The 27,443-nt window shown below is 45.1% G+C and overlaps 1 protein-coding gene across 3 annotated transcripts in view; it reads left to right on the top strand.

The window, feature by feature from the left end:
- The first annotated feature begins 247 nt into the window (after positions 1–247).
- The window catches only part of VRK2 (VRK serine/threonine kinase 2), a 67,430-nt gene continuing 40,234 nt past the window's right edge, over positions 248–27,443 (top strand). For 2 of the 3 annotated variants that reach the window (XM_081904121.1, XM_081904120.1), the window contains exons 1-8: positions 248–391; positions 4,345–4,485; positions 11,635–11,690; positions 13,177–13,246; positions 13,595–13,682; positions 14,822–14,930; positions 17,727–17,819; positions 24,116–24,248. In XM_081904121.1, the coding sequence (XP_081760247.1) occupies positions 4,350–4,485; positions 11,635–11,690; positions 13,177–13,246; positions 13,595–13,682; positions 14,822–14,930; positions 17,727–17,819; positions 24,116–24,248 (685 nt within the window). In that variant the 5' untranslated portion in view covers positions 248–391; positions 4,345–4,349. Of the gene's footprint in view, positions 392–4,344; positions 4,486–11,634; positions 11,691–13,176; positions 13,247–13,594; positions 13,683–14,821; positions 14,931–17,726; positions 17,820–24,115; positions 24,249–27,443 lie in introns of those variants that run through there. The other variant, XM_081904122.1, reaches the window with a different exon arrangement.

The raw sequence follows: 27,443 nt of genomic DNA, 5'->3' as shown, positions 1-27,443 counted from the left end.
TGGGGGTTGGTTTGGATGACCCTCGTGCCCCTTTTCCAACTCCGCGATTGCCCTGCGCTGCCGCTTTTCTCGCGCGCGCGCGCTCTCGAGCAGGGCGTTTGTTTCCTGAGGAGGCGTGTCCGCCGCCCCCGCTTCCGATAGGCTGTTCTCGGGCGGGCGCGCGCTTGGACACGCCTCCCTCCCCGCCCAGCCGAGCAGCCGGCCGGCACCTCCTTGGAGTCCCTCTCGCCGGACCACGTGACCTTGGCGTGGGAGCCGCGCGCTGACCGGCCGCCGTCACGCTCGGCCGCCCATTCGCCCGGCGCCTCAGGAAGGAGAGGAAGGAGAGGAAGAAGATACAAAGTTTCCAGCGGGGGGAGAAAGACAGACTTTTCCGAGCCTTCTCCCGGCGGTAGGCGGAGGACTTGGCGGCCTCTCCCAAAAGAAGGGGGGAGGGAGAAGTAGGGTGAAAGTTTGGGGTGACTTGAAAGTTTGAGCTAAGCCAGGGCAGGGGGGAGGGGGAGGCAGGACCGCAACAACAAACAGCCCCCCCCCAATCCATAGAATGGTAGCGTCGGAAGCACTGCCGAATTTACGTACAGTACTAAGCTAAACATAACATATTTAGCCGACCTGAGCCTGGTCTTGGCTGGGGAGGGCGGGGTATAAATAAAAAAAATATTATTATTTTATTAAACAAGCTATAGCTTAGGGCCCCCCCAAAAAAATTAAAGGGGAAGAAAAAACCCCTGAATGTACATTTCTAGTATATAAGATAAGAAACAAATAGAATAGATAAACTTTATTCGCATTAGCCAACGGCCATGGCAACAGAAAACAAGCAATATATACAAATAAACAGACAGCAATTGGTAAAAAGGGCAATCAAATGACCAAGGTTATTGTTCAGATAGGGACACGGGTGGCGCTGTGGGTAAAAGCCTCAGCGCCTAGGGCTTGCCGATCGAAAGGTCGGCGGTTTGAATCCCTGCGGCGGGGTGCGCTCCCGCTGCTCGGTCCCAGCGCCTGCCAACCTAGCAGTTTGAAAGCACCTCTGGGTGCAAGTAGATAAATAGGGACCGCTTACCAGCGGGAAGGTAAACGGCGTTTCCGTGTGCGGCTCTGGCTCGCCAGAGCAGCGATGTCACGCTGGCCGCGTGACCCGGAAGTGTCTTCAGACAGCGCTGGCCCCTGGCCTCTTGAGTGAGATAGGCGCACAACCCCAGAGTCTGGCAAGACTGGCCCGTACGGGCAGGGGTACCTTTACCTTTACCTTATTGTTCAGATAGTGGCCCTTAATCTCATTGCACCCTTGATAAGAACAAATAGAATAAAAACTATGTACAGGAGCGCCCCCCCCCCAAAAAAAATTAAAAGGAAAAAAAGCTGGATATACATTTCCAAAATATAAGATAAAAAACAAAATAAAACCTACATACAGCAACAGTGTTTTGTGTAGGTTCCTGTAATGTAAGTAATTGGGCCCCAATCATTTTAAGTTAGAGCTTAATAGTTATTTCACTGTTAATATACATAATTGTGCTTCAATTCGACAATGACTTTGATAAAATACATATTTTGTTATGTTCAAATGGCTTTAAATACCTATTAGGTCCATAAATTGGCATATAGCATATGTTCATCATACACACACAAAAACAGCAACAATTTGTTGCTGACAAAGGACAGCTGGACATATAAACCCCGTTAACCTTCAGTAGCTTAGGGCCTCATCAAACCAAAATCCGTGTGTCTATTTACAGCTGTTAAGAGCTGTAAATAGACACACCTGTCTATGTGTGCTTGCCCTGAAAGGTAGTGTCGGAAGGGACCCCCAGGAGTAATCTAGTCTAACCCCCCCAGCAAAGTTAAAAGACTCCCCAAGGGACGGCCAGCCAACCTCCTGGTTTAAAAAAATCTCCAGTGAGGTGCCGAAATCCCAATAGAGCAGAAAAAAAGACTATTTATTTATGTGACCACAGCTGCTCGGCTGCTGTTGGCCCAGAGATGGAAAGAAGTCCCTACCAGAGAAGAATGGCAGATTTAAGTTGATGGATTATGGCGAAATGGCAAAAACGACCTGAAGAATCGGACATTTTAAGAAGGAATGGGGGAAATTGATAATTTACATCTTAAACAGTTAAAATCATTAGTTGGATTGGACTAACACATGTAGTTTATCGTTGAATTTTGGATATAATAGTGGCGTAAAAGATTTGGATTGTTATAAAAGATGCAGGAGGAAATGGTCAGCAACAAGACCCACAAAGGGGAGGCGGGAAGTCCAGGGCATTTTTGGAATCTTGTTTTTATGCTGTTTCTTGGATATGTGATTGTAAAACATGAATAGGAAAAATGAAATAAATATTGTTTTTAAAGGGGGGGGGGGAATCTCCAGTGAAAGAAACAGCCCTGGCAAATTGGCTGTTCCGGCTGAGGCTGGTGGGTGGGAGTTGGGAGGGCAGCAGCATCTGGGAGGGCCACATGCTTCCCAAGCTCCTCAGTTTCATAAAAGAAAGAGTGGACTCGGTGTTCTGCTTCTCTACCCTCCTGTCCTCAGGCTCTTGGCAAATTTAGATATATATTTTTTTATAATGCAAAAAAATTGCCGAGACTTTTTGGGAAGTGGAAGCTAGAGTGAAATATTGTAGCAGTGGAGTGGTGGTTTCAGCCAGCCAGCCCCTTCCAGGGTACTCCATTCCATTCCTCCCCATGTCCCCCCCCCCTTTGGGAAAACACAGATATTCTGCATCCACTGGGCATGTTCTTTCAGCTACTTTGGGTGGTTCCCTTTTGAGTTTTCTCTCACTCCTTTTTAGGAGTGGAATTCCCTGCAAAATTTAGTCTCCTCCCTCCATAAATTCTGTGGTACATCCCTTTTGTGCAGGAGTGGCAGTGTTCACTTGGAGAATTGAGTTTGCTAGTACTGTAGCATGTAGCTAGGTGTGGCTCGTGTATTGCAAAGACTCCTGGGAGATGAGTGGGGAGATGCTTGTTTTTTTAAAAGTGACTGCATCTGCAGCCCTATACTCACTTAGGGCAGATTCACGCCACACGTTTAAAGCACATCACTTCCCTCAAAGAACCATGGGAACTGTAGTTCCCTCATGGAACTACAATTCCCGAATTATTAGTTAAGGATAATTAAAAGTAATAGAAAATTAAGAAATGCAGAAGTATGATAAAGAACGGAAAATCATCAGAGGTGTTGACGGAAGTCAAAATATTGCATAAGATGTGAAGTTATGTTGTATGACTGTTGGAACTGATATGTTAAAAAATCAATAAAAATGTATTATTTTTTTAAAAAAGGAACTACAATTCCCAGTACGCTTAGCAAACCACAGTTCCCAGGATTCTTTAGTTGAAGTCATGTGCTTTAAATGTGCATTGAATGTGCTCTAAATGCATGATGTGCTTATGTCCTTAGTTGGGAGTAAGTTTTGAAGCATTCAGCATGACATCTGAGTACGTATGCATAAGTGGGTGGGATTTTTTAAAATAAAGGATGTGTTTCTTTCTCCTCTTGGTTTTAATGTATTCTGACAGGGTTTTGTCTGTCTGTTTGGTTTGTTTTAAGTCACTTTTCAAGGTAAAGCAACTAACAAATTTAAGAAATAAAAAAAAAATGCAGTCTGGGCCAAATAATAAATTATGATCATACACGTATAAGCCACTTACAACACATAACATGTGTTTACTGCATGAGCAGTAAACAGCAATAGATAACAATAGACTGCAATAACAATTCTATTAATAGAGTTGATAAATGTTCATGAACATTAAATCAGCAAATTAACAATTCATGAATGCTCCATTGAATAAGTGTTATTGTCTGGCTCCTTAAGTCAAGGTTGCGGTTGCCAAAATGGAATGTCTAGTTGCCATTTTGGGGCAAGACTGCTCTAAAGGCTTATTTTTCAAATGATGGACTCACTGTGATTTATTCTCAGTGAAACATCTGGCTAGTTCAGATGACAACCTTGAGCTAGGATAAGAGCTTTGAGAACTTAAATAAGAAAAGTCACTTGAATCCAGAGACAGTCCGCATTTATATTGGCCCATTCCACAGGGCGGGAAAAGCAATTCGGTTCTAGAAATTCATTCCAATTGTTCAGATAACATATAACTGATAGAATTCTACAGGAAGCGATATTAGTGTGTGAAAACAGATCCAATGTTCTCCCCAGAGAGTGGAGATGTCAGATGCCATTATGTGGTCACAGGTGGTCGAAAGGCAGGGGCAAAATGTGCCTGGCGCCTGGCTAATTTCAAACACTAGATAGAGTGGGGCATTCAGGAATAATATACAGATGGAAGAACTCTTCATATGTTCCTATGTATTCCTCCTTTTCTCCCATTCAGGTGTGATGCCTCCTAAAAGGCTTGGAAAAAGCCACCTCCCCACTCCTCTTCAAGAAGGGGTAATACTGAAAGACACCGAAAAAAGAGAGTGGAGACTAGGTCGTATGATTGGCCAGGGAGGATTTGGCCTAATCTACCTAGGTAAAGTATAGATCATCACCTGAGTCATTGCAATGTGCTGCTTTTGCTGTTGGTGATTTCTGTGTGCTTGTTTTCCATCCTTATAACTGTTAGTTCTTCAATCTCTGTGTTGGTTTCATCTCTTAACCAGTTCAATCTTTGTGTTGCTTTCAAACACAACTTTATAACCATAAGGCACAGTTGGGGGTACTTGAGAATTTTGCTCCTAAATCAGCCTTTCGCAACCTGGTACCCTCCAGACATTTTGGATGACAACTCTCTGAGCACTGACTGTGCCTGATGGAAGCTGTAGTCCAATGAATATGGAGGACACCAGGCTGAGGATGGCTATCCTAGATTACCCTATTCCCGTCTCTAAATTATTGCCATGCAATTTTTAACCCAGCACAGATGATGGTAATATGTAATTTCTGGGTTCTCATGACTTTGTTGCTGTTGTTGTTTAGTCGTGTCCGACTCTTCGTGACCCCATGGACCAGAGCACGCCAGGCACTCCTGTCTTCCACTGTCTCCCACAGTTTGGTCAAACTCATGCTGGTAGCTTCGAGAACACTGTCCAACCAACTCATCCTCTGTCGTCCCCTTCTCCTTGTGCCCTCCATCTTTCCCAACATCAGGGTCTTTTCCAGGGAGTCTTCTCTTCTCATGAGGTGGCCAAAGTATTGGAGCCTCAGCTTCAGGATCTGTCCTTCCAGGGAGCACTCAGGGCTGATTTCCTTAAGAATGCATAGGTTTGATCTTCTTGCAGTCCATGGGACTCTCAAGAGCCTCCTCCAGCACCATAATTCAAAGCATCAATTATTCTGCGATTAGCCTTCTTTATGGCCCAGCTCTCACTACCATACAACCCTAAATAGCAACACTGATGATATTCCTGACTCCTACAGCTTCAGAAACCACTGTTTGACTTTCAGAGCTGACGTTAACCTTTAGGAGCAAAAGTGAATTTTTCTGGATGTCCCTCTTGGCACTGGAAGCTTAACTGGGCTACGCATGGTGTCTTCAGACACATCTCAGCTCCTGGCCATCTGCTGTCCTGTCCCCGTGCCCATTCAGAAGGTGCCATGCCAGTTTCAACAGGGTCTAGATGCCAATTCCACAACACAGCCAGTGCCACAGTGCCAATTTAAGGGAAACGTATCCTTGTGGATTATCCATAATCCACCTAACAGCAAATATTTCTGCATGTTCCTCTTTCTAACCCATTGGCTTGCATCCGTGCTGTTGGTTAACTGAATAAAGAACAAGGAACCGAAGAGACAGTGGCCAAATGAAATCGCTTCCACTTTGCAGGATAACGTCGGGAGTAGAAAAGGCTAAGGAGTAAACCCTGGAATGAAATCCCTAAGAAGGTTGGATGGCACCTTGTACACCTCCTTGCAGCAACTCCTGCAGCCAAGCTGGTCCCTAACGCATTTCTCTGCTTTCCTTTGAATCACATCAGCAAGGCCGGGAGGGGTCATCTGGGCAGCCCAGGGCCTCCATACACACTGCCCAGCCTGGGGAGGTCACTTCGATGCTACTAATGCAGCGGTTTGACTTCACCCCTGGAGGCACACTCCATTGTCTCTCAAGACCAACAGATGCCAATAACAATAGATTGAATTTCACTTCAACATTGGCATCTGTCTGGATGCGCCCAAATAGTCATGTCACACTGAAAGACTGACTGTTTTGTGGGGATGAGAGATTTTGCAGCCAGGATCTGACTTGATTACATGCACGAAGGAGACAGTGAAGAAGATGGGTGCGCAGAAACATAGACCTATGAGAGAAGACGTTACTAGACAATTACAGCCTTGATATCAGATACCTATCTGTATAGATCTTCTCTCAAAAGTAACATAATATTTCCCCTGAGCTCTGCAGGCTTCAAGCTTAAGTAAAACAGTTATTCACAGACTGAGCTTCAGTTAATGTCTTTCGTGCACGTTAAGACTTTCACAATGTTGTTTTTCTAAAAGGTCTACTGGACCATATTTAAGTTGGGTTTGAAAACATTGCCATTTTTCTAAACTTTCTGGTGCTGAAATATGCCTTCCTAGCACGGTTATTGTGATGTCAGTGCAGTGTTTCTCAAACTTTGGGTCCCCAGCTGTTGTTGCACTGCAATTCCCATCGTTCTTGACCACTGGACCTGCTAGCTAGGGATGATGGGAGTTGTAGTCCAACAACAGCTGGGGACCTAAGTTTGAGAAACACTCCAGTATGTAAACCGAGCAGAAGAATAATTTCTGAGGAACACTGGTTAAAAAAACCCACCCTTCTTTCCCTGTGTATGTGCATGTACACAAATACACTTTCTTGAGGCCATCAGTGTTTGCAAAATGAGCATCTGTTGCCAAAACCTCCAGCAGCAGCAGTGAGATCAGCTGTGGACAGGAGTTGGGGAATTCTATTTAATTGCCAATAGGCATAGCTTTTTTGCTCTCCCCCAGTGTGCAAACTTTGCCTGCAAAACCGGCTCCCTAAGATCTATGGCAGACACTTTTCTCCATTATATTCCAAGAGATGATTGCCACGAAAATGAACTGCTGTAAGTGAAAGCTGGCAGGCTCCAGCTGGCAGCCCAAACCAGCAAGTTAACTTTGTCGGACTTCTGGGTGCTGTGGTGCCAGGCTGTCAGTGAGCGGGGAGGCGGAGAATGGCAATTTCCTCCAGAAATGTGCTCCAATGTTGCTGCTTGCTTATTAAAACTAATAAAAGCTGTGGGGGAGCGCCATAGCTCAGTGGCAAAGAACATGCTCTGCATGTAGAACATCCTGGGCTCAGTCCCTCTAGATAGAAGAGCTGATAGGAGACCAGCAGGAATAGGCAGTTCAGGTTTAGGTGGGTCGAATAGCTGGTGCATATGGGTTTCGTTTGTGGAAAGGCTGTAGCTCACTAGTAGAACATCAGCTTTGCATGCAGAAGGTCGCAGGTTCAATCCCTAGGATCTCCAAGAAGTTCAGTTATGTTGGATTTCATGAAGAGTTGTTAAAGGGTTTTCATTCAGGTGAAGGAAAAAGAAACCTAGGCGTTAATGTACTGTGCAAAGGACCTGTGTTTGTACACACATGACCTTTGGCCTTGAAGTTGTTCTCCAGAGGTTGTCGGATGGGGTGACCAGCTTCTTAAGCCGTGTTGAAGGGAGGGAGGCAGCTTACACTGTAGCACCCAGCTGCTTGCAAGCTGGTTAATCACATTTCTAGAGTAGAATAGGGATGTGGGTGGTGCTGTGGTCTAAACCACAGAGCCTAGGACTTGCCGATCAGAAGGTCAGCGGTTCGAAACTCCGCGATGGGGTGAGCTCCCATTGCTCGGTCCCTGCTCCAGCCAACCTAGTAGTTCAAAAGCATGTCAAAGTGCAAGTAGATAAATAGGTACCGCTCCAGCGGGAAGGTAAACTGTGTTTCTGTGCGCTGCTCTGGTTTGCCAGACGTGGCTTAGTCATGCTGGTCACATGACCCGGAAGCTGTACGCCAGCTCCCTCTGCCAGTAAAGCAAGATGAGCGCCGCAACCCCAGAGTCGTCTATGACTGGACCTAATGGTCAGGGGTCCCTTTACCTTTTTATAGTAGAATCAGATTCTACTTCCGTTAACCACCTCTCACAAGCTTGTTCTTCAGAGAAGTTTTGCACTGCAAACCCCATTAACCCCAAGCAGCATGTTCTAGCTAGGGCTGATATGATATGGTTTATGCCTTTAACATTAAGTGATGTAATCTTTAATGATTTCATCATGAAATATAATTGTAAAGAGAGAGTGTCAATTTAGCTTTAAAAGTTGGGAAAGAAAGTATGAGAAGAATAAGACAGAAAAAGTGAGAAGAGTTTCAGTTGCAGATTATTTGTCTTTTACCCTTATTTTACTGGAGAAAATGGTGCAAGGTTTGAGTTTCTATTGCTCTGGCCTGCTATCTCATCTTATTCAGTGTTCTTAACCAGCTGATTTATCCTTTTTCCAGTTTTCAGTTCATAAAATGAAACTATCAGACGTAAGGTCTCGTAGAAAGTTATTGGTAAAGTCCAGTTAAGTTTGGTTTGTATGGAAGGTGCTAATCATTCAAAATCAATGATACTATCTTCAATTATCTTCAGTTCATTTTAATTTTATTGAAGAAATCATTATTCCTCAACAATCTGTTTTTCTTCCTTTAACGGACAAGTTTCTTCTTTATATTTTAAATAATGATTGGTTGTAAGGTTGTAATTTTGCCTTTATTAATTATAGTTAAAGGCTTTAACTCAATAGTTCTATCTCTTTCTTGATCAGTTCGGTCCCAGTCACATTTTCACAAAGATATTTTAAAGTCTCTTACTCTTAAGATAATTTTAATCAAGTCTTTAAAGTTAATTATAATTATAATATTTGCATAATGGCAGAAGCACTTAATGGTATGCAACAGTTTCATGTGAATTTGGACTTAGTCTCCAACTTCACTCAAGGACCAGTTCCTTTTTTAGCAATGCCCTGAGTGTGATGTCCATGGTGTGGCACTTCTGGGTGTTATTGGACCCCAAATCCCATATGCCCCGCAGAGGACCCTACAGTCTGCAAACAATAATGTTTTGGAGGTCCCGGGCCTCAAGGAGGTTAGACTGGCCTCAACCAGAGCCAGGGCCTTTTCGGTCCTGGCCCCAGCCTGGTAGAATGCCCTGCCACAAGAGACCAGTGTGGTGTAGTGGTTAAGAGCGGTGGACTCATAATCTGGGAACCAGGTTTGCTTCCCCGCTCCTCCACACGCAGCTGCTGGGTGACCTTGGGCCAGACACACTTCTCTGAAGTCTCTCAGCCTCCCTCACCTCACAGAGTGTTTGTTGTGGGGGAGGAAGGGAAAGGAGAAGGTTAGCCACTTTGAGACTCCTTAAAGGGAGTGAAAGGTGGGATATCAAATCTAGACTCCTCTTCTTCTTCTACCAGGGCCCTGTGGGACTTGACATCTTTCCGCAGGGCCTGTGAGACAGAGCTGTTCCACCAGGCCTTTGGTCGGGGCCCAGTCTGACCCCTCTCCTCCTACTACACCCTATATATGAGGCCTCTCTAATGCCTCTCACTGGCTCATATAAATAGCTGAGCCTGGTGAGTACCTAAGGTTCCCAACCCCTATAGTCATAATTTGCCGGTTGCCTTCTGATCTTATATGATTTTAATCCAATTTTAAACTGTATTTCAGTCAATTGCTGAATTTTATGTTTTAATGTATTTATATTTTGATGGTAGCCGCCCCGAGCCCAGTTATGGCTGGGGAGGGTGGAATGTAAATAAAAATTTAATTATGATGATGATGATGATGCATATATATTTTTTTAAAAAAATATTTTTATTGATTTTTAAATGAAATTTCCAAAAAACATACAACATATTTTCTTATCTTATTCAGTGTTTTGGACTTCCATCAACCACATCTGAAGATTTTTCAGTCTTTATCACTTAATCTGCATTTCATTCGTTTCACTATTACTTTTAATAGTCCTTCCCTAATAATTCTCTTCATACTTTTCTCTGCAATATTTTGCATAGTCCTCCTTACAAAACTTCTTGCAATCCTACTAGCGTAATTTGTTGATTACAATTGCTTTTCAAATAATTCACATATTTACTCCAGTACTCTGAGAATCTCTGATCCCACAGGTTTCAAATCCTTCCTGTCATCTTACCTAATTCTGCATAGTCCATTAATTTTGTCTGACATTCTTCTTTCATCGGTAATTCTTCTTGTTTCCATTTCTGTGCCAATAGTACTCTTGCTGCCATTGATGCATATAAAAGCAGTTTATTATCCTGTCTATTAATATCCTCCCCTACAATGCCAAGTAGAAATGCTTCTGGTTTTTTTTATAAATGTATATTTCAACACCTTTTCCCATTCATATTATTATTATTATTATTTCCCCAGCCCAGCATGGCCATCATCATCTGGATGGTCACAGGGTATCTCCACCCCTAGTTTAGCGGGTTAGACCACCGAGCCTAGGACTTGCCGATCAGAAGGTCGGCGGTTCAAATCCCCACAATAGGGTGAGCTCCCGTTGCTTGGTCCCAGATCCTGCCAACCTAGCAGTTCGAAAGCACGTCAAAGTGCAAGTAGATAAATAGATACTGCTCTGGCGGGAAGGTAAACTGTGTTTCCGTGCACTGCTCTGGTTCGCTTAGTCATGCTGGCCACATGACCCGGAAGCTGTACGCCGGCTCCCTCGGCCAATAAAGCGAGATGAGCGCTGCAACTCCAGAGTTGGCCACGACTGGACCTAATGGTCAAAGGTCCCTTTGCCTTTACCTTTACAGAAGAGATCTTTAACCTTTGGCCATCAGGTTGTTCCTGAGCTCCAACTCCAATCATCCCCAGCCAGCGTGGCCAATAGTTAGGGATGATGCAGGTTGCAGTATATGGAGAGCCACAGATTAGCCACCCCAACCCACAGCCTTAATGCCTCATTGCCCATCTTTGGGTGGAAAAATGGGGTACAAGTAGTGTAGTCCCCGTTCTGCTCCACAGAACCTGGAGAAGAACCACAATGGGAGCGGGGTGGGGAAGAAGACCCCAAAGTCATTTGGAAAGCGATTGTTGCCCATGGCAGTTGATCATTCCTGCAGTGCAGCCGGAGCTAAATAGGGAATTTTGGCAGATTCAGTTTGTCATATTACCATGCTGCATGTGGTGGAGAACCTTGCCTGCTTCTGCCCAGTCCTGCTCTTCCTCCTAGAATTTGTGGGGATTTGGGTTCCGGTCTTTGCTCAGGCACTTGTTCACTGGATGGCTTTGGAGCAAGTTGCTGATTTTATTTTGGCCTCATTTTCTCATCTGATGAAATGGGCGTATATAGGAATAACAGTAACTGAAGGAATGAAGAAAACGGGTGAAGGTCTACATGAGGTTCTTGTTATGCAGTGATAAGATATTTTCATTGTTGTCGCTGTTGTTGTTATTGTTATTAAAGGGTTCTTTACCTTATTTGTCCATATTGCCCAGAGGTGTTTAGTTATTAATCTGTTTACAGTAGCATTTAAATAAATGGTGTTGTTTGTTATTACGCAACAAGGTCTGCATGGGACTTGTCATATTGTCTCTGTTGATGCTTAGCTTAAATTCTGTTCATAGCTAGAGAGATCAATTCACCCGTAACCCACCTCTCTCTCTCTCTCTCCACCCACATTCTGTCCAGCAGCTTCCCCTCACCTTGATGTTCCCGTAGAAGACAGTGCAGAGCATGTCATTAAAGTGGTAATTTTCATACCTTTTAAAAAATCAACTTCCTTGGCAAAGGGCTGTAAGTTACTGCAAGGTCCTCTCTGTATGTCCCTTTTGTTACGCATTTGTGATGATTTGAACTCACGATGATATTGGGGCAGTTATACTTGATCGTGCTTTCAGTAATGTTTGCGCCTGCAGATATCTTGGGGGTAGACAGACTGCTTTGTCTCACGCCCTCTAACTTCCTGCTGAAATCCTGTAAATTTGCATACCACAAGAATTCCAGGGTTTGTTTGTTTGTTTTGACCCTGGAGTGCCCCTCCAGATGGCAATAATGCAATAACACGGGGAAAGCACCACAGAACAACTAATAAAGCAGAATGATGTGTGGACAGCCCATTATAAATCCACCAGTGATGCACTGTTACTGCGTTAATAACATGTTGCAGAAAACGTCTGCAAACAAACCCCTGGTCCGGAGGGGCCTTAAGAGTGCAATGTATCTCAACAAGTGCTGAAATCTATCCCGCAGTTCCTCAATGTTGTTTTCCCTACATATGAGGCTTCTGTTATTATTTTTGCCTCATTTTCCATGCAATTTCAGAATGTCTATAGGCCCTGTCCCTAACAGCACAGCGTAATTTCCTGATGTACCTTCTAGTATTAATATTCATCCTTACAGGAGTAATAATTCTTACTCTAGATTTACAGAATGGAGATGGCAGGTGCACCTCGGGGTGGAGGGCAGTTCCACAACCTAGGAGCTGCCACGATGAATGCCCTCACCTGGGCCACCCCATCACCCTGAACGGGGCACAGTGGAATTGCCAAAAGTCCCTCCTCTGCTTATCTCAACACCTGAGAGGGTTTGGAGGGAAGGAGACCTGTGTAAACTTGCACAGGAGAACTTCCTCTTCCTTAAACGTGCACCCTCAGAATCTACTCCAGTGGGCTGGGAGGAGGTCCCCCCAGGGTAGACTTTGGGGGTACATGGGCAAAGTACAGTAAAGTCCTGCACTGGATGCAACTCCATTATCTATCCTCTTTATTCATTTTTCACAACTTTATCTCATCCTTCCTCTAAGGACACCACAGTGATATACTTCACCACAACCACCAGCCTTCCCTTTTTCTTTCCAACAATCCTGTGAGGTTAATTATATATATAAAAAACAGCTTTGATGAAGCCTCCACAAAAAAACTCAGTAACTCTGGTCAATTCAATGGGTAGATCACTGCCAGTTTATTTATAGTGGGAGTAGATCGCAGTCTCTTGGAAGCTGGACATGCCTGGTCTAAAATATGTAACCGTATGAAGCTTTGTGGCCTGAGGGTTTTTAAAATTTTGGGGTGCCTCCAGCCATTGTTCAACTCTTGAGATATTTAGCTGGTGATGTGATGTTTAGCTGGTGATATACAATGATGTTGGGGAACAGATATCACCCAGCCCTAGTTGTGAGCGACATTCATTAACTGGATGCGTCCAATGCATTTGCTTCTTTGTTTTTTAATGCAGGAATACCTTGAAAATGGACCCTTGTTTTCTGAACTGAAATTCTACCAGCGAGCTGCAAAACAAGAGCATAGTAAGTGGAGTGGCAGACGAGTCGAAGCATTAACGCGCTTCTTACTGTGCAATAACGCTTTTCCAAATACAGAAGCGCACAGTTGTTGTCTTCTGCAAATGTAGTTGCATGTATTATTATTTCCATGCTGTTGTTTTCTACTAACAGATTCGAAACATGTGTTCTTAACGTTGTACACAGCCTTGGGATCTTTTGATGAATAGCATATAAATAGAATAAATAATAATAAATAAAAACCTTAAGCTCAACTGTTGTTTTTTAAAAAAACCTTAAACAAGCAAGCATATCTTTTAAATAAAAAAAGGAAACTTCTTTTTTAAACAATTATGTTCTTTACATTTTTGCCAGTCAAGAAGTGGATGAAGCTGAAACAATTGACATTTTTAGGAATTCCTTTCTTCTGGGGAGCTGGCCAGACTGAACATAATGGCAAAAGGTAAGGAAAACATGTGTGCATGCACACACACATAATGTAAGTGAACAAGAATCAGCATTTTTGAGGGTGGGGAGTTCAGTTGTCCATTTCCTGAAAAGGAGGAGGAAGCTGTTTAGGTCAGTGGTAGACCTCATGGTTTGCAGTCTGAAGGTCCCAGCTGCAGTCCCCATGGTCTCTCAAATTCTTCTTCTTCTCCTTTTGGCGATCACTCGTAGCCGAGTAACAATGTCTTCCATAAACACAGTTTTAACAGTGAGTCAGTAAATGACTGTGAAGGCCAATTCTGGATCCACACCTCCTTCCACAGTAGGGGCATTGGTTTCCGGGCGGGAGTTGATCATGGTGTGGATTTGCCAAACGTGCCTTCCTCTTAGCACATTTCTCCCTTGCGTCCTGAGTTTGAGCATCTTCCAAGTTCATGACACCTTTGGTAAAGGCTGTTCTCCTATTTGAGCGCTCACAGGCCACTGTTTCCCAATTGTTGGTGTTTATACTACATTTTTAAAAATTTGCCTCGAGACAGTCTTTAAACCTCTTCTGCTGACCGCCATTTCCATTTTAAAGTTCAGAATAGAGTAGTTGCTTTGGAAGACAATAATCAGGCATCTGCACAACATGACCAGTCCATCGAAGTTGATATTGAAGAATCATTGCTTTGACACTGGTGATCTTTGCTTCTTCCAGTACTCTGGTATTAGTTTGCCTCTCTTCCCATCAGTGATGTTTCTGAAAATTTTTACACATCACTTGGGAAGACAGGCAAACTAATACCTCTCAAATTAGAAGAGTCTTGAGTAGTCCAACTACCGACTGGAGCATTAGACCCAGTGGTCTAATCTACTAAAAGGCAGTTTAGTGCAGTCCTAGTGCATGGACCTGTGTACACAGTCCTTCCCTTGATCTCTCAACCTGAGTCCCTGGTTTGAATTGCTGTGTGGTTTTAATAGGATTGTTTTATTGCGGGTGCTTATATTTTAATGTCTGTGTAAGGGGCTTTTATCCTTCGTAGAAGCCTATTTTAACATTAAGTGGTGCATAAATAAAGAAACAAAAAGAAGAATACGTTTTGTTGCTTATATTACAAGGCAACAAGCCATGACAATCCTATGCTTATGTCTCTCTCTGTGTGTTTTATATAGTTACAGATTTATGGTGATGGAAAGGTTAGGAGAGGATCTGCAAAGCATCTTTGAAAGAGAAGGACGAAAGTTCAGCAAGGGAATGGTTCTGCAGATTGGAGTCCGCATGGTGGGTGTTGGGCCCTTAGCAGTGTGAAGCTTGAAGGAATTGTGTGTTGTCTAAACAGTCTCTAACAGATGCTTGTGTACTGTTAATCTGAAAGGAGCACCTCTAACGGGGAAGTTCTGCAATGTCATTGAGATGCAGATTGCTGTGCCGTTTTCATAAGTTATTGTTAAAGGAATTACATATTGCTTCAGAAATATTGGGTTGTATCCAACCAGGTTCTACTCAAGAGTATAGACTCGTTGATGTTAACCCAAGTTAGCCATGCCTGTCAACTTTAATGGACCTTCTTTAATCAGGAGTAGCGTTGAATACAACTCATTGCTTTCTTTTTCCATAGGCAGATTTAATTGAATGAAGTTGATACGATTTACTGAGATGCATTTTTTTCATCACCTGTTGTTTATTCATTGATACTGGGGAGCTTGTGTATTGTGGTAGCTGGGGAGTCTGTACTCAGCTATGAATCTCATACAGTGGTACCTCTGGTTACGAACTTAATTCATTTCGGAGGTCCGTTCTTAACCTGAAACCATTCTCAACCTGAGGTACCACTTTAGCTAATGGGGCCTCCTGCTGCCGCTGTTGCGCAATTTCTGTTCTCATCCTGAGGTAAAGTTCTTAACCCGAGGTACTGCTTCCGGGTTAGCAGAGTCTGTAGCCCGAAGTGTTTGTAACCCGAGGTGTTTGTAACCTGAGGTACCACTGTAGATGGGTTTACATCAAAATTTCAATGCCTCCCTCACCCCCCACTTTCATCGCGAGTTAAGAAAATGACCTGCTTTTCCTCTTCAGCTTATAATAATAATAATAATAATAATAATAATAATAATATAATAATAATAATAATAATAATAATAATAATAATAATTTATTATTTATACCCCGCCCATCTGGCTGGGCCTCCCCAGCCACTCTGAGCGGCTTCCATAAAAACAAAAAATACAGTAAAATATCACACATTAAAAACTTCCCTGAACAGGGCTGCCTTAAGATGTCTTCTGAATGTCAGGTAGTTGTTTATCGCTTTGACATCTGCTGGAAGGGCGTTCCACAGGGTGGGCACCACTACCGAGAAGGCCCTCTGCCTGGTTCCCTGTAGCTTCGCTTCTCGCAATGAGGGAACCGCCAGAAGGCCCTCGGCGCTGGACCTCAGCGTCCGGGCAGAATGATGGGGGTGGAGACGCTCCTTCAGGTATACTGGACCGAGGCCGTTTAGGGCTTTAAAGGTCAGCATCAACACTTTGAATTGTGCTCGGAAACATACTGGGAGCCAATGTAGGTCTTTCAAGACCGGTGTTATATGGTCTCGGCGGCCGCTCCCAGTCACCAGTCTAGCTGCCGCATTCTGGATTAGTTGTAGTTTCTGAGTCACCTTCAAAGGTAGCCCCACGTAGAGTGCATTGCAGTAGTCCAAGCGGGAGATAACCAGAGCATGCACCACTCTGGCGAGACAGTCCGCAGGCAGATAGGGTCTCAGCCTACGTACCAGATGGAGCTGGTAAACAGCTGTCCTGGACACAGATTTGACCTGTGCCTCCATGGACAGCTGTGAGTCCAAAATGACTCCCAGGCTGCGCACCTGGTCCTTCAGGGGCACACTTACCCCATTCAGGACCAGGGAATCCTCCACACCTGCCCGCCTCCTGTCCCCCAGAAACAGTACTTCTGTCTTGTCAGGATTCAACCTCAATCTGTTAGCCGCCATCCATCCTTCAACCGCCTCCAGACACTCACACAGGACCTTCACTGCCCTCACTGGTTCTGATTTAAAAGAGAGGTAGAGCTGGGTATCATCCGCATACTGATGAACACCCAGCCCAAACCTCCTGATGATCTCTCCCAGCGGCTGCATGTAAATATTGAAAAGCATGGGGGAGAGGACAGAACCCTGAGGCACCCCACAAGTGAGAGCCCAGGGGTCTGAACACTCACCCCCCCCACCACTTTCTGAACACGGCCCAGGAGGAAGGAGCGGAACCACTGTAGGACAGTGCCCCCAGCTCCCAGCCCCTCAAGACGGTCCAGAAATATGTTATGGTCGATGGTATCAAACGCCGCTGAGAGATCCAGCAGAACTAGGAAACAGCTCTCACCTTTGTCCCTAGCCTGCCGGAGATCATCAACCAGTGCGACCAAGGCAGTTTCAGTCCCATGATGAGGCCTGAATCCCGACTGGAAGGGATCCAAATGGTCCGCTTCTTCCAGGCGTGCCTGGAGTTGTTCGGCAACCGCTCGCTCTATCACCTTGCCCAAGAATGGAAGATTTGAGACTGGGCTATAGTTGGCCATTGTGGCCGCATCTAAAGATGGTTTTTTAAGAAGCGGTTTAATAACCGCCTCTTTCAGTGGGTCTGGGAAGGCTCCCTCACGGAGGGAAGCATTCACCACCCCACGAAGCCCATCACCCAGTCCTTCCCGGCTAGCTTTTATAAGCCAGGATGGGCAAGGATCCAGGAGACAGGTGGTTGGTTTCACTCGTCCAAGCAGCTTGTCCACATCCTCGGAGGTAACAGATTGGAATTGATCCCACTCAACTTGACTAGACAGAACTCTAGCACTCTCCCGCCCCGGCCCTGCTCCCACGGTGGAGTCTACTTCTTCTCGAATCTGAGCGATTTTATCTGCAAAAAACTTTGCAAAATCATTGCAGGAGAATATGTCGCCCGTACTGGGCCCCGATGTTACAGGTGGTTCCGCTAAATTGCTTTCTGACTAAAACTGGCTGACCCACTGGCCTAATATCAGTATGACTCCTAGTTTCCTTTGTAATTTGACTTTCCCCCTCTCCTCCACTAGCTGGATGCTTTGGAGTACATACATGAACATGAATACGTTCATGGGGACATTAAAGCAGGAAATTTGCTTTTGGGCTACAGAAATCCACATGAGGTAAGCATCATATTTTGCTTGATTGTTAAATTTGTTTTGGTGGGATGTGTGCTATACAGTCATACCTCTGGTTGTGAACATGATCCATGCGGGAGGCACATTCGCAACCTGCAGCACTCGCAGCCTGAAGTGCTGCACATGGGTGTGATGTGATTCGGCGCTTCTGCGCATGACGTCATTTTGTGCTTCTGCGCATGTGCGAGCACTGAAACTCGGAAGTAACCCGTGCACAATTTCTGCTTCGATCCCATTCTGCATTCATTAAGAACATGATATTTTAGTGTGGCAGCACCTGAACTTTGGAACTCCCTGCCTATGGATATCTGTCAGGCTCCTTCGCAGTACTCTTTTCCCCCTGGCACCTGCAGAAAATACTTTCATTTAGACAGCAAACCTACTCAGATGCTTAGAAAGCTGGTGCGAGTTTTAACCTGTTGTTAGTCTATTGTCCCTTTTAACTCTTCAGGTGTCTTAAATTATTGTTGCTCGTTTTTCTTAGTGATGGTTTTGTTATGTTATCTTCTCCCCCCTGTAAAACCGCTTTGAGGTTCTTTTGTAATCAAGCAGTGTGTGTAAATTTTATGAAACAAATAAATAAAATCGTGACTGCAGTACGAGTAGGCAGTACCTTCTTTTTGTTTTAACTTAAGACAGTTTATATGGGACGCAGGTAGCGCTGTGGGTTAAACCACAGAGCCTAGGACTTGCTGATCAGAAGGTTGGCGGTTCGAATCCCTGCGACGGGGTGGGCTCCCGTTGCTCGGTCCCTGCTCCTGCCAACCTAGCAGTTCGAAAGCACATCAAAGTGCAAATAGATAAATAGGTACCGCTCTGGCGGGAAGGTAAATGGCGTTTCCATGCGCTGCTCTGGTTCACCAGAAGCAGCTTAGTCATGCTGGCCACATGACCCGGAAGCTGTATGCCGGGAGCTCACCCCGTCGTGGGGATTCGAACCGTCGACCTTCTGATCGGCAAGTCCTAGGCTCTGTAGTTTAACCCACAGCGCCACCCGCATCCCTTAGTTTGTGATAATTCTGTTGGAGTTGAACCTGCTTTTGATGTTGTCGTTTAGTGCCTGTATTTGCATGCACTGCCTAAAGGCTCCCAAACAAGGCAACAGTTAAGTGCATGACTTTAGACTCTGATTTGCCAGCTTTACCAATTCAGACGTTACATTAAACCTCAGGGTGAGGAAGGGAAAATCCTAAGGGCCAGATTCTTTCATAGGACAACATGCTAGGGATAAGTGTGGCCAGATGCAAAAGTGCAGGAGGAAGGCAGTATGCCCCACAGTAGTCAGAGGTTTCCATCCTGGCAGGTGAGAATCATAGAATCGTAGAATTGGAAGGGACCCTGAGGATCATCTAGTCCAACCCCCAGCAATGCAGGAATATGCGGTTGTCCCATACAGGGATCAAACCTGCAACCTTGGTGCTATCAGCTCTGTGCTCTAACCAACTGAGCTTTCCAGTCAGAAGCACAATGTTCAGTGACACATTCCTGCCAGGCAAACCATCACTCAAAGCAGCTGGTGAGGGCTGCGGGAGAGTCCCAGGGGCCACATGGAGCTCTGCATTTGGCCCCTGGGTTTGTGGTTCCCCATCCCTGCACTAAGACATACAGTGGTACCTCTGGTTGCGAACAGGATCCATTCCGGAGGCCCATTTGCAACATGAAAAGAGCGCAATCTGAAGCGCCATATCTGCGCAGGTGCGCAGTGCGATTTGGTGCTTGTGCGCATGCGCGAAGCGCTATTTAGTGCTTCTGCGCGAGAGGCAAAACCCGGAAGTAACGCTTTCCAGTACTTCTGGGTCGCCGCGGGCCGTAACCTGAAAGAACGTAACATGAAGCAAACGTAACATGAGGTATAAAGGTAAAGGTAAAGGGACCCCTAACCATTTGGACCAGTCGTGACTGACTCTGGGGTTGTGGCACTCATCTTGCTTTATTGGCTGAGGGAGCCGGCGTACAGCTTCCGGGTCATGTGGCCAGCATGACTAATCCGCTTCTGGCGAACCAGAGCAGCACACGGAAACGCCGGTTACCGTCCCGCCGGAGCAGTACCTATTTATCTACTTGCACTGGAGTGCTTTTGAACTGCTAGGTTGGCAGGAGCAGGGACCAAGCAACGGGAGCTCACCCTGTCGCGGGGATTTGAACCGCCAACCTTCTGATTGGCAAGTCCTAGGCTCTGTGGTTTAACCCACAGTTAATTCCAAACCAGGTTTAAAAAAAGCTTTCTTACAATCGCCTTGAGGGCTTTTTCTTTCTTTTTTTACAGTAACTAAGAAAGTTTGTGTTGTAATTTTATTTATTTCTGCTGGAAATTTCCATTCCAGAATATCTGCTTTTATACCATATATATATGTGTGTCTGTGTCATACCATATAGAAGTGTTTTATAATGATTTTTGTCTGAAATATTCCCAGCGTTATAGGCAATGCAAAGCGCACACACACAGGAACAACAGTGGGGGGGTGTAAAGCAAGTAATTATTTGTTTACTTGTATGGGAGTGAGAAAGGCAAGCAAATAAAACCAGCCCTCTCCTTTTCCTTTGACCTCCTAAATGATGTGTTGGGAATTGTAAGATGATCGGAATCTGCTGACCTCTGGAAGGTCAGCTTGCTGCTGATTTCATTCACTTGCAGGGAAGCGCTAGGCCATTGAGTGAATCTTCAGGGCAAAAGAGCCTCTCTTTTTATCAATAAGCCTCTTAACGCTTTGAGGGTTGTTTCATTGCATCAGGAGAGGGTGCTGAGCCTTCTGCCCTGGGAACAGCCTTCAAAGCTTTCCTTGGACTGCTGTGTATTTCTCAGTTCCGTGTAGCTGCTAAGGATCAGGTGTGAAGCATGTACTTTGTGCCTTGAGCCATCAGATAATTACAATAAGATTTAATTGAAATCTGAATGGATGAATAAATAAAATACTTGAAACATCCACAGCAGTTGCTCATCCGGCGTTTCCTTGGAAATATTCAAGGAATGTGGTTTCACAAATCATCTCTCCTGCTGCTTTCCTTGACCAAACTGCTCTTACATTGAGGAAGAGCTTCTTCACTTTTGACCAAAATTCTGTCTCCCTGTCTCGTTACATCTATGACTTTTTGCCTTAAGGTTGGTGGAATCTTTCTTCTTTCAGAGTTTATTTTATGGCATCCTTTCTGTCCCGTTAGAAGTTGCTTAAACTACTTTGGAAAGTGCCCTAAAGCAAGCTAAGCTAAGGCAAGCTAAGGCCAGGGGGCCGGATCCGGCCCAATCGCCTTCTCAATCTGGCTCGTGGACGGTCCAGCAATCAGCATGTTTTTACATGAGTCGACTGTGTCCTTTTATTTAAAATGCATCACTGGGTTATTTGTGGGGCCTGCCTGGTGTTTTTACATGAGTAGAATGTGTGCTTTTATTTTAAATGCATCTCTGGGTTATTTGTGAGGCATTCGTTCATTTTTTTTTCTTCCAAAATATAGTCCACCCCCCCACAAGGTCTGAGCGACAGTGGACTGGCCCCCTGCTGAAAAAGTTTGCTGTCCCCTGCTCTAAAGTCCCCCACCCCTGCATTTAAGCAGTGTCAGAATTGCAGTTGGCTAGCCACAGTTCGTGATTTCCAAATAATAAAATAAAGCATATCTCTCTGTGCCTAGATGGAGGCAATATTTGGGCAAGGCTGCCTCTTACATTGAGCTAAGCTCAATGACAAGGGAATGCCAGCCAGTTCCACTTAAGTCGCCTCTTCCGTCACAGTGACTTGACGCATTATTGTCTTTCCAGCTCGGCTAGGTTGGGTAGCAAGCAGCATGAATCTGCTAGAGGATACGGGAGGAAATAAGAGTCGGTCAACCTGACAAAACTTTATGCCTTGTCCCAGATTTCCAAACGCCGCCTCCAGTCTTTAATCTTTGTATTGCAGTTTGTACAGGTCGTCAGGTGAGAAATATAATCAGTATAATCTTTAAAAGCTGTTGCCCCTGCAGGAACAGAAAGCCGCAGTCCTGGTGACACGCTCCAAATAGGCGCAGAAAATGCAGTGGCAAGAAACAGGGTCTCCCTCCCCTTTAAGACACAGACCAGCCACCCCAAGACTGTAAATCTGCCGGGGGCACAAACAGGAGTCAGTAATTTTAATAGAATCAGCTACCAGATAGCCTGACTGCCTTTTTTTGTGGAGAAAAAGAGAAAAGGAAAAGGGAGACGGAAAAGAAAGAAGCCCATCAAGAGCAATATAATTAAATTAAGAGCAAGGTCAGGCTGGCACTGTTAATATATATATATATTTTCCAGGGCAGGGATTTGCCTGCCAGGAAAGCACAAAACTAGTTAAAGAGTGATGCGGAAAGTACTTTCTCCAACTTAGCAGCTTGCAAATTAATGCAGTGATTTTCTTAACGCTGGTGATGCTTCGAAGGTGTTGGTCGGGAACACGAGCCTTAAGGGCAGTGGCTGCTGCTGCTGTTTAATGTCCACTTATTATTGCCAAGCTTTTAACAGGTGCTTATTCTCCGAAGACTTTGGGCTGTTTCTTCGGTGGTGCTTTAACTCCATAATTTGTTTTTTTAACGTATCTTTTCACTTTTAGTCTAGCGCATGGGGTGGCCTGTCCGGCAGGTGGGGAGTTGCACTCCCTTGAAAGGAGCAGGTCTGCATCTTGAGGGTCCTGGATTCTGCACTGTCTATGGAGGCTCAGGTGGCCACTGTACTCCATGCTCTGGGACGTGGGTGGCACTGTGGGTTAAACCACAGAGCCTAGGACTTGCTGATCAGAAGGTTGGCAGTTCGAATCCCTGCGACGGGGTGAGCTCCCGTTGCTCGGTCCTGCTCCTGCCAACCTAGCAGTTTGAAAGCACATCAAAGTGCAAGTAGATAAATAGGTACCACTCTGGCGGGAAGGTTAAACGGCATTTATGTCTGCTGCTCTGGTTTGCCACATGACCCAGAAGCTGTACGCCGGCTCCCTCGGCCAGTAAAGAGAGATGAGCGCCGTAACCCCAGAGTTGGCCATGACTGGGATTAAAAGGACATTGATTCTTTAATTAGCCAAAGGCCTGGGAGAAGAGGAGTGTTTTCGCCTGGTACCTCAAGTTACGTAATGAAGGTGCCAGGTGAGCCTCCCTGTTGAGATCATTCTACAAATGGAGAGCCACTTCAAAAAAAATCCCCTTTCCCATGTTGCCACCCTCTGGACCTCACATGGAGGAAACACACAAAGAAGGACCTCAGAGGATGATTTTGGGGTCTGGGCAGGTTCATATGGGGAGAGGCGGTCTTTGAGGTATTGCGGTCCGGAGCTGTTTAAGGCTTTATCAGTCAAAAGCAACTGTTTGATTTGGGCTAGGAAGCTAATTGGCAGCCAGTGCATTTGGGCCAGGATTGGTGTAATACGCTCACACCTTCTTGCCCCACTGAGCAACCTAGCAGCCAACTTCTGCACCAGCTGAAGTTTCTGAACCGTCTTCAGAGGCAGCTCCACGTATAATGCATTGCAGTAATCTAACCTAGAGTTTACCAAGTCAAATTGGCATGCTCCATATGAAAGTTCATTAAACAAGTGCTCAGCAAGGTGGCTATCAGATTCTGAGAGCATAGCTGGGTTTGCTTGAGACATCGCCCCTAATGGGTTACCATTTTTTCCTTATTGCTGCCAGATTCAGACATGGCAAAACTGACAACCGGGGGGGGGGGGGCTTCTCTTTCAGAATTATTTGCGGTTCTTTTTTCGTGTGGCTGTTGGAAAACTTTCAAAAGCTTCTGTTGCAACTACAGAGAGATGTTCTCTCCTGGAGCCTTTTCGTCCCCCCGCCAGAAGGAAAAATTAGTATGTCATACGCTTGGTGTTTGCAGAAAACTTTCCTCTTCCGTCCTTTTTCTGTAAGCACGGCTGTTATGAACTTGTCGAAGGGCTGGCTGTTGAAAGGCACGATCTGTCGTGCCTGCGTGTGTGAGTGTGTTTAGTAAGGAGGAGACGGGGTCCCATAAGCAGCATGGAGACAGATAAAAGACATCTTGCACTTTATGATGTCTGGAGGCCCACCTGGAGAGAAGATAGCTTAGGAGCAAAACAGACAAAAATTCCTTTCTGCTCTGAAATAAGGCTGGGTATGGAAGAGACACGCAACTCAGGAAGGTGAGGGTAGCTCTTAGCAGCCCCTCGATGGACATATTTTATCCTGAGATGCCATTTGGCTTAATAAAATGCAGATCTGAGAGTCTCCTCAAGCCACCGTTTTCCTCCAGCTTAATTAGAAAGGTTATACTTTTTCCAGAGGACAAAAGCATCGTTCATTCCTCTCCTCTTGTCTTCCAGGTTTATCTTGCTGATTATGGACTCGCCTACAGATATTGTCCCGATGGGAACCACAAAGAGTATCGGGAAAATCCTAAGAAGGGCCATAATGGGACCATAGAGTTTACCAGCTTAGATGCTCACAAGGGAGTAGGTAGGTTGCTCTGTAACTCCCTCGGTCTTCCTTCACCCCTTCAAAAACATTTCGGGGGGGGGGAATGAGTTATTGGGCTGGTGTGAAGCATACTTGGAGAAGCAGCAGGTTTATGGGGCTTTGTGTGGCGACTTCCTGTCCCCCTAAGTCAGTGTGGCAATCTGGAGTGCAGCAAGGGAGAAAGCATGGTACAGAACAGTGGATTTTGAATAATGCTGTAAGGCGAAGAGAACTTCTTTTTTTCCTTTTTTTTTTTTAAAGAAAGGAAATTACTGCCTTTAAGTAAACTTTGATGTCGTGCACTGCGAAGCTGTACAATCAGATCAGTAGTAGAGTGGAACTCTCTCACTCTTTTCCCCCTCACTGCTTCCAGCCTGACTTGGGAACAGGCCAAGTAATTCGTTCAGTCCGCTTTTTGCAGCAGATGAATCTGTTTTGACATCCCTGCTTGCAAATTTAGACGCCGGGGAAAGGAGAATCTCGGGCATCCCCCTGGCCCTCCAGGCCTCTCCGTCTTGGCCTTTGAGCCTCTCTGCAGGCCACGCCCCCCACTATCCTTGATCGACACCATTCCTGAATAAATTTGCCTAGCTGGAGTGTGTGTCCTTAACCTCTGATGGTGATTCTTTCTTGCCTGGCTGCGAGAATAGAGAGGCGTCAGAATGACTATGTGTAGAAACCAGCCGACTGTATAAGGTGAAGTTTAAATTCAGGACCCCACATTCTTTTGTCTCTGGCCCTCCAGAAGGTTATCCAGAATGGAATCTGGCCCTTCAGCTGAAGGGGGAAAAAGATTTTCCCCTCCTGCATTATGTGCACCTCTAGATTTTGCAGTGTACCTTTGGTCCCCAAAAGAATGCAAAATAATAATGATAATTATGCATTTTGCTATACAGTGGTACCTCGGGTTACAAACGCTTCAGGTTACAGACTCCGCTAACCCAGAAATAGTACCTCAGGTTAAGAACTTTGCTTCAGGATGAGAACAGAAATTGTGCTCCGGTGGCACGGTGGCAGCAGGAGGCCCCATTAGCTAAAGTGGTGCTTCAGGTTAAGAACAGTTTCAGCTTAAGAACGGACCTGCAGAATGAATTAAGTATGTAACCAGAGGTACCACTGTATAGGAAGAATGCCTACAAAATGTGTACAATTTACCTGCGGAATATTCATACATTTGTAGGGAAAATCCACACACAGAAATGGGACTGGTCTGTAACTGAGTGCAAGCTAAATTAATTCAGCAGAGATTTATCCTTGCGGCTTCATCTGTAGCTTGTCTTTATTTTTCTACTCATATCAAAACACATAGGAATCCTCCTGCCTACATATCACCAGTTGGCCGAAGTCAGTGATCATTTTGGCCCTTCCCAACTATCTTCTGCCGTGCTCTTGGCAAGACGGCTCTCCTTTCTTCTGATTAAACTTCCCAAAGCTCATCATCTTTTCTCGTTATTTTGCAAGCTATGTGAAGTGTTAACTTTTTAAAAAATTCTTGCCCGCCCCTGCTCCCTCAAGCTCCCCCCCCCCCACAGTAGCCTTTCATATATCTTACTTATTTAAACTCACTTTGACGGTATTGGAAACACATTTGCAGGTAAATTACATACATAGTCCTTTTATTGGATATTGATTTCACTGCCTTGCATTCCAAGGCAGACTTAATTCAACAATTCCCTAATTAGTTAAAGTCATAACCTGTGTCTTGTATTCATTTACCATTAATTAAACCTCAGCTGTTTATTACACTGCAGTCCAAATTCAATAGCCGGCCCAAAGAGCCATAGAAAAAGAGAAAAAGGTCAATATCGAAAACATATGGCACTTGGGCGAGCCTGTCCGTCCCCCCAATGGCTGCATTGCTTGCAATCGATGGTGGTCAATGCAACACGACTTTCTTAGTTGCTATGTCAGCAAGACACAAAGTCAATTCTAATGTTATGCTAGTGTGGAAAAAATAAAAGTGATTATTGCCAAACTTTGACTACTGTTTAACTTGAGACTTTTTTGGGAGGAGGCGGGAGTAGGTGCTATTTAGGAGTTCTGTCTCAAATTCCTTCCCAACGTGCCAATAAGATTCCTCCTCTCTTTCTTCTACCAGCTTCAACCCTTCTCCCCCCCCCCGCAAAACCCCCTGCCTCTTCTATAAAGCTTATTAATTTGATCTCCCCCACCCAAAGTCCATGGGTAGCAAACATGTGCTTTCCAGATGTTATCATATAGCTTTCCACAAATGCGTCGGGGCGATGCACGGAATTCAACAAAAGCAGCTAAGAAACAGTTGGGAACAAACATAGGAAGTAACATCGGGTAAATTTTAAAGCAGTGCTGCTGAGTTAACACCCCTGGCAGAGACCTGTTCACGTGGCTGGAAAAGGTTGCCAGAACAGAAACGTCTTCAGTTGTTTCTGGTAAGTGTGGATAGCAGGCAGCGGTTGAATAGCAACAGGAATGCCGTTCCACAGAACAGGGGCAACCACACTAAAGGCCCTGATCTCCTGTGGCTTCTGATCTTCAGGGAACCTTTAGGAGAATCTCTCCTGCTCTCATAGATGTTGTTGGGCTCTAATTTCCATCAGTTTCCACAAGCATTGTCAGGGATGATGAAAGTTGGAGATAAGCAACATTTGGAGAGTTGGCTTACCCTTGCCTAATAATAATAATAATAATAATAATAATAATAATAATAATAATAATAATACAGGTCTTGTACCCCGCCCATGTGACGTGGTTGCCCCAGCAACTCTGAGCGGCTTTGAACAGAATATAAAAGAACAACAAAACATCATACATTAAAAACTTCCCAGTGCAGGGCTTCCTTCAGATGTCTTCCTTGACATCTGATGGGAAGGTGCTCCACAGGGCAGGCACCACTACCAAGAAGGCCCTCTGCCTAGCTCCCTGTAGCTTCACTTCCTGCAGTGAGGGCCCTCAGAGCTGGACCTCAGTGTTTGGGCTGGACGATGAGGGTGGAGACGCTCCTTCAGGTATACAGGGCCAAAGCTGTTTGAGGCTTTTAAGGACTTAAGTCAGTGTTGGTGCATTTGCCAATATGCATACCTTGTATGAGGGGCCAGCAAACCTTTTCAGCAGGGGGCCGGTTCATTGTCCCTCAGACCTTGGGGGGCGCGGACTATATTTCGGGGGGGGGGGATTGAACAAATTCCTATGCCCCACAAATAACCCAGAGATGCATTT

The sequence above is a fragment of the Podarcis melisellensis genome (assembly GCF_964234715.1).
Source record: "Podarcis melisellensis genome assembly, chromosome: 3".
NCBI lineage: Eukaryota > Metazoa > Chordata > Lepidosauria > Squamata > Lacertidae > Podarcis > Podarcis melisellensis.
Note: the sequence above shows the minus strand (reverse complement) of the source record. Positions and strands in the feature narration are given on the sequence as shown.